Source organism: Otolemur garnettii, unplaced genomic scaffold (assembly GCF_000181295.1).
Source record: "Otolemur garnettii isolate 467f Iridium unplaced genomic scaffold, OtoGar3 scaffold00031, whole genome shotgun sequence".
In the NCBI taxonomy this organism is placed as follows: domain Eukaryota; kingdom Metazoa; phylum Chordata; class Mammalia; order Primates; family Galagidae; genus Otolemur; species Otolemur garnettii.
Window position 1 is genome coordinate 8,214,852 of NW_003852426.1, and position 10,334 is coordinate 8,225,185.

The following is a 10,334-nucleotide window of genomic DNA, read 5'->3' on the forward strand; positions in this document are numbered from 1 at the left end:
GGCAGAGGAGCTCTGTCAAGCTGATGGGAAGTCACAGCATCTTTTTGGGCTTTTGAATGGAAATGCCTCCAGCAGCTGGTATCTGGTTATTGCTTTTTGCTGTCATGAAAATGAAGTAGGCACCAGGGTTGCACCATTCAGGTCGAGGGTGGAGATGTTAGTTACATAGGAAAAGGCAGCTGAGTTTATAATGCTTCAGGCTGCTTCTTGACCTGAATTGATTATTAGTGGCCACGGAGAATTGCCCTTTCAGAGATGTTTCTCTACACTCCACTATAAAAAGTGATTTCTCTCCAGCCCCTAGTGTTTTCTTCTCTCTTTTCATCTCCATTTTCCCTTGAGGACCAGAGTGACAGCCAGGCCCAGCAGGCTTGGTGTGGTTTTCAGGTGAGATAGGAGCAGTCCCCAGCAGAGGAGGAAGTGGCTGAAGGCCTAGGCACACAACCAGGTTTGCTGGGGTCTTAGTGGCTCTTCAATCAGACAAATTGTAGACTAAGTGCAGGAGAACCTGGAACTTGGAGTATAGAGAGCTTGGCAGGTAGTAATGGGGCCTGTGAGTGGTGGGGGTGGACTTCAAAGTTTTTAAATAGGTCTTTGGTGCTACAGGTTGTGGTAAAAGAAAAGGGACCAGAGGTGGGGATGGGGAGCAGAGAAAGAAATTATAAATAAGAAGTGGAAGAGACGAGGGATGGAAGAGAATTTATTTGGATCCTTAGGGTATATGGAAGCATATTATAAACTGTTAAATTATGTCAGGGATTTGTGTGCCTGGCAATGTGGTTGAGGTAAGAAAATACTGTCTGTGATGCATTACAGAAGACAAAAACTGAATGTAGATCTTTAAGTTTCAGTCCAATTTGGTGGAAATTAGACATCATTTACAGTATATACTAAGTGTAGAGTACTATTGTACTAGGCATTAGAAGGAGGAAAAGATGGAAAAGGATAAGAGTTTTGACTCAGGGAAGTTGATCTGGTTGAATATAATATCATCTTAGATTTGTTTAATACTTTACAGTTTATAAAGATCTTTGACATAGGATACTTTAATTTTACAACAGCCTTGAGAAATATCTACATTAGTCCCAATTTACAGTTGAGGAAAGGCTTGAGCTTAATGACTTAAATTGTGTGCTTTCCCTTGACTGCATGGCCAGGAAGTGGCAAATCCCAGAACTCCAGCTGTCCTTCCTGTAAAGAGACATCTTGAATTCACAGAATGAGATCATATTCATGCCCTCTTTTTGGAGGCGAGCTTCTCTCATTGATCATTCCCCATCCTTCGCCTAGTCTTCCTGTGGACCAGTGGTTCATCCAGAGAGGCTAGAGCCTGGGGCTCTACAGCCAGTGGATAGGAATAGTGTTTCTCCTTTTTGCAGTGTGTGCAAGGCTTACGCTCATGGCGTCTGCCTCATCACTACTCTGCTGACTTGAAGGTGCTACATAATGTGCTTGGTAAATGCCTTTAGACCTTTTTTGGTGTGCAGATGAATATAATCCCAAAACATTAATAATTGGCTCAGGAACAAAGAATGCGAGGGTAGATAGTGGGGAAGAGGGTAAGGAACTGGTATATGTCAGCGTGTGGGCTTGCTACAGGATGATGAAGTTTATTTTTAGCTATAGTCACTTTCCCTAGAGACTTTTTCACTATTTTGATGAAGCTAGGTAGCTATCGTCAGAGGTAAGGCCCTTGGTACCTAGAAGTGACTAGGTTGTGAACACTGGTATACATATACCTATTTCTTTTTTATAGCTGTCTCCCCTAAAGCTTTCTGATCTTTATCTAGCAGTTGCAGAACTCTAGACAAGCAATGGGCAATGCTAAACATGTAGAGGGAAGGCCGAGGTCCCCAAGCTCCTTCCTGCTAAATGTTCATCACAGTCCCAGGGCAACTGTAGTCCTCTGCTGTCACCTACTTGTAGAGCTCAATGTTTGCTGTCATCAGTGTAGACGGTACAATCCTCTCTGCTGTGGAGAGTGGGTAGAATTCACTGTCTAGGGCTCAGGTATGGGTAAGAGCATTCCTAGCACATGGACGAGTTTTGGGTTCAGCATAAATTTGGGGTTAAGAGATAAAGCTACTCAAGGGACCCAAAATGTCATCACACCAAGATTCAAATGATTACTGTTGTTTAATCAATCCCAAGGTGCGTGAGTACTCTTGAGGGTTGCCTAAAAGTTGCTGTTGTTACACACCAGTATTTCCTCCTCTCTCTGACTGTCAGCTTCCAGCTGTGCAGTGCCCCAGCCTCTCTGGCTGGACTTGGGCAAAGGCAGAAGAAGGATGGGAGTGCAAAAAAGGAGGGAGACCCAATGAATGTGGTGTCTTGGAACAGAAAAGGGAGCCTAGTAAAATCTAAGTGAAATCTGGAGTTCAATTAATAGTGATGTGTTAATGTTACTATGTTTTCCCGAAAATAAGAGCTACCCCAAAAATAAGCCCTAGCAGGATTTCTGTGCATTTGTGAAATATAAGCCCTACCCCGATAATAAGTGATGGGCATGGCTATGCAGCATATCTGCATGGCCACGCCATGCATTTTGGCACTGAGTGGTAAGGAAGACTGGAATACCTTTTATCTGCCAGAGCTCCTTTCACAGGAGCACTTGTGGTAACTGCGGTGGCAGGCATCCTATTGTGCATGTGCAAACAGCTAGGGGAAAGTTCATGCATCACTGGCGCCAGCCCCACCAACAAGGTCGGCTCCCCCTGTCAGGTTCCAGGAGAAGATGACTTAACTGTATTTAAATAAGTGTAGATTGTTGTATTATACTTAATAAAAATAAGACATCCCCTGAAAATAAGTCCTAATGTGTCTTCTTGAGAAAAAATAAATATAAGACAGTGTCTTATTTTCGGGGAAACACGGTAGTTTCTTAGTTTTGACAAAGGTACCTGTGGTTACATGAGGTATTAACAAAACTGGAACGTAGGTAAATGGTATAGGAACTCTGTACTATCTTGGCAACTTTTCTGCAAATCCAAAATTATTCCAAAATAAAAAATAAAATAATTGGGGGCCAGACATGGTGGCACACATCTGTAATCCTAGCACTCTGGGAGAACAAGGTGGGAAAATCGCTTGAGCTCAGGAATTCAAGACCAGCCTAAGTAAGAGCAAGATCCTATCTCTACTGAAAATAGAAAAATTAGCTGGGTGTTGTGGTGGGCTCTAATAGTCCAAGCTACTTGGGAGGCTGAGACAGGAGGATTGCTTGAGCCCAGGAGTTTGAGGCTGCTATGCACACTGTAGCCTGGGCAACAGAGTGAGACTCTGTCTCAAAAAAACAAACAACAAAAAACAAAAACAGGCCACTTTGCCCTGGCAGTGGAGGCCCGTTGGCTGTCTATGGCTAACATAACTTGCTCTGTAAGCCTGTGTCTTGCTCTTATCTATAAACCTACTTTTCTTTTCCTCAATAAACTTTTTTTCATGCCTGCCTTTAAAAAAAATTGGGGGGAAAATGGAGAGGAGACCCAAAGAGGGAAGGGGAGAAATGAAGGCCAAGCCCATGTTCTAGAAATCTTTGGAGGGGGATGACATTAGAGCACCCCTGACTTTGGCTGGATAGGAAAACCTGAGTCTAGAGGTCAAGCTGACTAGATTCTGGTTTAGCTTTGTTGCAGACTGGTTGTGAGCAGGTTACTTTGTGTCTTGGTGCCTGTTTTTCCCTATCTGTAATGTGGGACACACAGTATCTTCTGCTCAGTAGGACTCTTGAAAGAAAGGATATGGTGAGAAAAAGACTCTGAGCAATAAAAAATACATATGCAGATATCATGAAGATGTTTTTATTAGGAGTCTGAGTTAGGCCTTGTGGTGTGATAGATATTCTGGGTATTTTGAGGGTGGGTTGGGGCAACTATAGAGGGTGATATCATTTTCTGTATGTTGTGGCCCTGGTGGGCTCTGGATTATACTTGCTGAAAGGCTTATTTTACTCTCCCCGCATTCTCCCCTATTCTCCATTGAGCCATCTTGCCTCCCTTCCTTTCTTGTCCTCCACTTGCCTTTGCAGAAGCTGCTGCTGAAGGACCGGGAAGCTGAGCTTCTATACTTTGCTGACGTCTGTGCAGGCCCAGGAGGCTTCTCAGAGTATGTGCTGTGGAGGAAGAAGTGGCACGCAAAGGGCTTTGGAATGACTCTGAAGGGCCCTAATGACTTCAAGCTGGAGGACTTCTACTCTGCCTCTAGCGAACTCTTCGAACCCTACTATGGTAGGGACACTGAGGAGGGTACTAGGAGGTATGAGGGTCATCCCCTTTGTGGGGACTTCAGGTTGGAAGCAGCTGTTATCTGTGTGCTGTGTTCTCGCTCCTAGGTCTCTTAGCCTGGGGTTCATAGTCCATGTCATGAGGGTCTTGGTTCTCTCTGGACTGTCCCTTTTTACCCTGGGCCTGCAGAATACAGGTCAATACTGCTTGGCAAGCTCTCATCAAAGCCATATTAATTCCTCCTTTCAGAGGCACTCTTCTCCTGTGGTGGTAGGAGATAATGAAACTGCCTGATTTCTGGCTGAGAGCTGGCAGGGTTATTAACAAATATAAACCCCACACACATCTCCAGCCTGTTTGCCAGGTGTGGAACGGGCTGGGTATCAGACAGCTCAGCAGTCCCACAGCAGTCTTTCTGTTCTATCTTGATTGCTGTGATTTAGCAAATCCTAAGTCCTTTCATAACAGTCTTTATTTAAAAATTGATACTCGTTCCTAAATGTAGATGCTTTCATCACAACTTGGGTCTTGAAGAGAAAGGCACTGTTTCTGTTGGTGACTCTCGACTGTCCAATTCTTTGGAACCCTGGTTTATTATAGTAGGTCACTGTTCTTCTTCTTTGCACATAACTGTAAGGTAGCCTTGCAGAATGGGTCTCAGGTCTCCAAACTCACCTGATCCCTGTATTCACAGTCTCAGAGAGCTTGTATCCCAGCCCCTGGCACATTAGGGGAGATGAGCTCACTGTGAATCTTGTATCTTGCCAGGTGAGGGTGGGATTGATGGAGATGGAGATATCACCCGCCCAGAAAACATCAGTGCTTTTCGGAATTTTGTCCTGGATAACACAGATCGCAAGGGTGTCCACTTTCTGATGGCTGATGGGGTAGGTGACCTTTTCTCTATAGAGTGATGCATTAGGGATTTTTTATTTTAGAGGTTTGAGAATGGGTTTTGTTTGGTTTGGTTTTTTAACTGTCCCTGTCTGAATAGTGGAAGACAGTAGTCCACTATTCAGATAGTAGGGAATGTCCATTTTCATTCTTCGTGTACATATTTTCTGTGGTCATTTTGTAAAGACCATGATGTTATGGATACCTTTGCCTGAAGCAAGGTGGAATTTCCTAGCTCACTTTTTTATCAGAGGGTTTTGGTTTGCTGTGAGATACAGTGAGGCAAGGACTATTTTTCATTTGGAAAAAACTGAATGGGAAGAACATTTCCATCATATATCATCTTGGTTTTGCCCCTGGTGGAGGCTGTCCATACGTGGCCACTCCCAAGCTTCTCATAGGCTGACACATGGCCATATAACCAAAGACAACAGCTCAGGGGAATCCACAGAACACTTTCAGTTGCTGGGCTAAAGTGAGTATTCAAGGGGCCTTGTCTTTGGGTTGTTGCTTAAGACAAAGAGGGGAGCCCATGGCACCTTTGTGCAGCATAAGTTTTCACACATTAATCTGACCCTACAGGTAGTCCTTTCTGGAATGAGCCACTACTTACTCTGGAGGAAGGACAGGCCAAGTGGGGCCATTGTCCCAGGGTCAGATAGCTAGAGTTAAGAAAAGCCTATGGAGCTCTTTGGATGGCCTCTCAAGCATTAGCTGTGTGCAGAGTAAAGGATGGCAGGCAGGATGTCCGCATGGCATCTGAAGATGCCCTGGCTTACCAAAGCACTGTGCACAGCAGGGAACAATGGATAGTCTTGGGCTGGCTGTGAGAAGGGCTGCTCTGGCCAGGCAGATGTGGGGATCTGTTAGCACAGTGGTGCTTGTGCAGCAGCTGGAGTTGCAAACTTAAGGATTATTTTTCTGTTCCAGCAAAGTAGAGGGATGGCTGGGGCATTTTTTTTTAAAAAATATTATAATCAAGCGTGCATTTTGAGAAGCATCTTGTAAAGATGTTGCTAAACATTTTTGATCCTGAGTCCTTTAGCTGTTACTTTTGTAGGACTGAATTAGGGGGACCTGGCTTGGCTGGGGCCAGTTTAATAGGGGACAGTTTCCTTTTTTCAAAAATTGTTAAGTTGTAAAAAGTAATATAACATTTATCATCTTAATCATTTTTGGTGAGTGCTGTCCAGTAATGTTAAGTGTATTCAGTGTTGTGGAAAAGATTTTCAGAACTTTTCATTTTGTAAAACTGAAACTGTTCCTATACAGCCTTCATCCTCCTTTATTTTTGTGTAAGCTTAGCTCTCTGCTCCCTGCCAGGGTCTCACAAGGAGGGAGATCACACTCTGGGAGCAGTAGCACATATTCTTTAAGGGAAGAGGCTCCATAGTCTTAGGATGGGAAAGGGTATATTGTAATTAAATCCTTGGTCAATAGAGAAATACTACCATTACTATCAGAGTTAACTTCCCTTCTGTCATCAGACTGGGGCCTGTTCAGCAGTCAGCACCATGTATTAGTGAGCCCAGATAGAGTATTCCCAATACACTTATTTCCTGGTTTTGTTGGGATTCACCATAATATTCTGTTTCCTATTTTGTGGTTGACCTGTGGCTAGCCAATATTTTGCCTCTTTTCTGCCTTACTCTCCCTGGATTCTCACATGACTTTAAACATTTTTCTGGACCATCTCCTTGGAAAAGCAGAATTGGCTATGTCCCATGAGAGTGATAAAGCAGGAAAGCGGCTTTGGTCCAGTAGCTAAGCCTGGATTTTAATGTTTACTCTCTGTGTTACAAGCCATGTGACTTTGTCAAAGTAACTTCAACACTGAGCTGAATCTTTATCAGTCAGGTAGTAGAGATCAGTGAAGACACTTGAACTCTGGATGAAGATGAGGTAGGCATGTTCTTCTCAACCCTGTCATTGCTCTTTTCTACCCCACTCCCTGTGCTCTTTGTTTCAGGGTTTCTCAGTGGAGGGGCAAGAGAACCTGCAGGAGATCCTCAGCAAGCAACTACTGCTATGTCAGTTCCTCATGGCGCTGTCCATTGTCCGGACAGGTGACACTTCCCTAGGACCCACTAGAGGCCTGCTTATTGGACAAGCATGTGCGAGGGTTGGCTGGGAAGTTAAAAGAAAAACTGCTCATGTGAGGTGACAGGTGGCTAAATGGGGTATTTAGGGAAGAAGAAAGGGCTATAGAATCTTCAAAGTCCCCTCTAAAGCTGATTCTCCCCTTTAAAGTCATTTAGTGACTTTGTCATATTTACTCCCAAAGACTACTTTACTCATTTCTGAAAATAGACCCATCAGCTGCTTTTGGTATTTTCTCTTTAATCCAGGAGGCCATTTCATCTGTAAAACCTTCGACCTATTCACACCGTTCAGTGTGGGCCTTATTTACTTACTGTACTGCTGCTTTGAACGAGTATGTCTCTTCAAGCCCATTACTAGCCGTCCTGCCAACTCAGAGAGGTGAGGCTTTTGTCCCTTGTTTAGCCAGACTAGTTGGCTAAATGCCAGAATGGTAAATTCCAGTGTATGTCTCTGGTATGACATCTCAGCCTACATTAAAAATTTTAACTTTAAAGAAGTGATGAGAGCCAGTAAGAGTCAGGGTTCTTAGATCTTATTGGTTCTTTGTTGTGTCAGGTCAGCCTCTGCCTCCTTCTCCACAACTCTTATTCTCCATGCTTGTGTGGGTTGTTCTTGGTTTAGAGAAGATGACTGATAATAGGGACACTTGGAGAGATGTAGGGTGAGAAAGGGCACAGAGGCCACTGTCCAGAGGCACTGCTGGCATCCCAGGTGGGACATAGTGCCCACATACCAGGTGAGAGAAAATGTAACCAACAGAATTATTATTAAAAACAGAGATTTCTAGTCTCTGTCCTTGGAGAGTCTGATCATTAGGTCTGTAATTTACTGGGCTTCCCAGGTGGTGGTGATTCAGCCTATCTGGCATAGGACAGTTGGGAACCAGCATAGAGTAGAAATACAGCCCAACATAAAAGGGAAGGATTTGAGGTGAACTTTTGCTGCATAGGGTTTATGCTGTTTTGTCTATAGACTTAAGGTTGAGCAAGAAAGCTGCTTAGCTTTGGGACTCCACAAAGGGATGGGGGGAAGGAATACGTGGGGATGTGTGGGGAGAAAACCCTCGATCAGTGGAGTGACAGGGTATCTCCTGCCAGATATGTGGTGTGCAAGGGCCTGAAGGTGGGTATCGATGACGTTCGGGAGTACCTCTTCTCAGTGAATATTAAACTCAACCAGCTGCGGAACACCGATTCTGATGTCAACCTGGTGGTCCCCTTGGAGGTGATCAAGGGAGACCATGAATTTACTGACTACATGATACGGTCCAATGAGAGGTAAGCCAACAGCAATGTTTTTGCTGTTACCACTGGGATATTAAGGAAGACAAAAGAATGAATCAAATGACTGGTTCTTGTCACCTCTGACAAATTGGTACCTGGGTTTGGTCTACTGGTTCTAGAGCTGTCTGGGACTTTGGTTATTTTACAGACCCCTATTCTGCTGCTATGCCCTGTCCCAAGAGTGGCAAATGAGTGTCTGGCTGCTGTAGGCCTGCCCTCAGGAGCCTGAGTATGATAGTGAAACCTTACAGAGAGCAGCCTGTGTCCCTGGAAACAGGAGTAATGTCCCTTTAATTACTTTTGTTTGTAAAAGACCATCATGTGAGGTCCCCTGTTTAGAGGCAGGAAATGGATGGAAAGCAAGTGTACAACATGTGTCAGAAGTGCTAAAACTTTGTTAGTTCATGAGCTCCCCAGAGGTGATCTGAATGCTGTTTTCTTTATCATCTTTGTTTCTCCCACTCTCTTTTAGTGGAGTAATAATTTAAAGTTGTGACATTAACCTCAGTTTTCTCAGTGGGTAGCCCTTAGAAAAAAGCTGTTTGAGGTATGTTGGAGGGTTGCATAGTAGCAATGAATCAATTGAAAGGGGTCTTTGGGGGGCAAACAGGTGTTGGAAAGGCCATACCAATGGGTCCTATCTCAAGTCTCCTAGAAAAGTTTGAAGGTATAAGTGGCCCTGGAGAATTGTAGAAAGGGAAGAAGTCTTTATCCTGCCCTTTTGTATTTTTCCTGCATCACCTGGTATTTTAACTTTCCACTGTGCTGCCACATTAGCTCTCTCATCTTTTGGTAGTACTAGTAGGCACCAAGGGGGAGCAGACACTAAACTTCAGCATGTTACAGATGAGGAAACAGGACCAGGGCCCTGCCTAGCTAGGACTTTGTAAAACTGGGCTACAGAACACTTCTTTTTGCTGAGCCATGGTGCCATCTGCTGCAGATGTGCATGGATATAGGGTAGAACTGGACTTCAGTGTTTCCAACAGCATGGTATGTTTAAGCCATCCTATAACCAACCACTTTTCTTTCTTTTTTAAAAAAATTGAGGTATAATTTTGTAAGTGAAATGCACATCTTAAATGTGTACTTCAGTTTTGACAAATGCATATATCCATGTAGCCTACCTCTCTATTAAGATAAAAACCATTTCCATTAGCTCAGTAAATTTCTTTGTGTCCCTACTTAGTCAACCCGAAAGTAGCCCTTCTTCTGATTTTGATCATCTTGGGTTAGTTTTGCCTATTCTAGAACTTTGTATAAATAGAATCTTACAGTGTGCACTTTTGTATCTGGGCTTTTTTCCTGACTATAGAGGAGATTCATTCATTTTGTGTTAACTTTTTCTTTTTCGTGATGGATATACTATAATTTATTCTTGTGTTTATGGCTACTTCAGATATTTCCAGTCTAGGATTATTATGAATAAAGCTGCTACAAACATTCTTTTTTTTTGGAGTCAGAGTCTCACTTTGTCTCCCTTGATAGAGTGCTGTGGTGTCAGCCTAGCTAACAGCAACCTCAAACTCTTGGACTCAATGATTCTCTTGCCTCAGCCTCCTGAGTAGCTGGGACTACAGGTGCCTGTTGTTTTTAGAGATGTGGTCTCACTCTTGCTGGTCTTGAACTCCTGAGCTCAAGCAATCTGCTGGCCTGAGCTCCCTGAGTGCTAGGATTATAGGTGTGAGCCACTGCATCTGGCCTTGCTACAAACATTCTTTTTTTTTTTTTAATTTTTTGTTTTGAGACAGCCTCAAGCTGTCACCCTGGGTAGAGTGCTGTATAGCAACCTCCAACTCCTGGGCTTAAGCGATTCTCCTGCCTCAGCCTCCCA

At 43.8% G+C, this 10,334-nt stretch overlaps 1 protein-coding gene across 1 annotated transcript in view; it reads left to right on the forward strand.

The window, feature by feature from the left end:
* The window catches only part of CMTR1 (cap methyltransferase 1), a 58,931-nt gene that overhangs the window by 24,902 nt on the left and 23,695 nt on the right, over positions 1-10,334 (forward strand). The window contains exons 9-13 of the mRNA XM_012804825.2: positions 4,025-4,223; positions 4,989-5,107; positions 7,084-7,180; positions 7,463-7,595; positions 8,315-8,494. Coding sequence (XP_012660279.1) covers positions 4,025-4,223; positions 4,989-5,107; positions 7,084-7,180; positions 7,463-7,595; positions 8,315-8,494 — 728 coding nt within the window. The remainder of the gene's footprint in view (positions 1-4,024; positions 4,224-4,988; positions 5,108-7,083; positions 7,181-7,462; positions 7,596-8,314; positions 8,495-10,334) is intronic.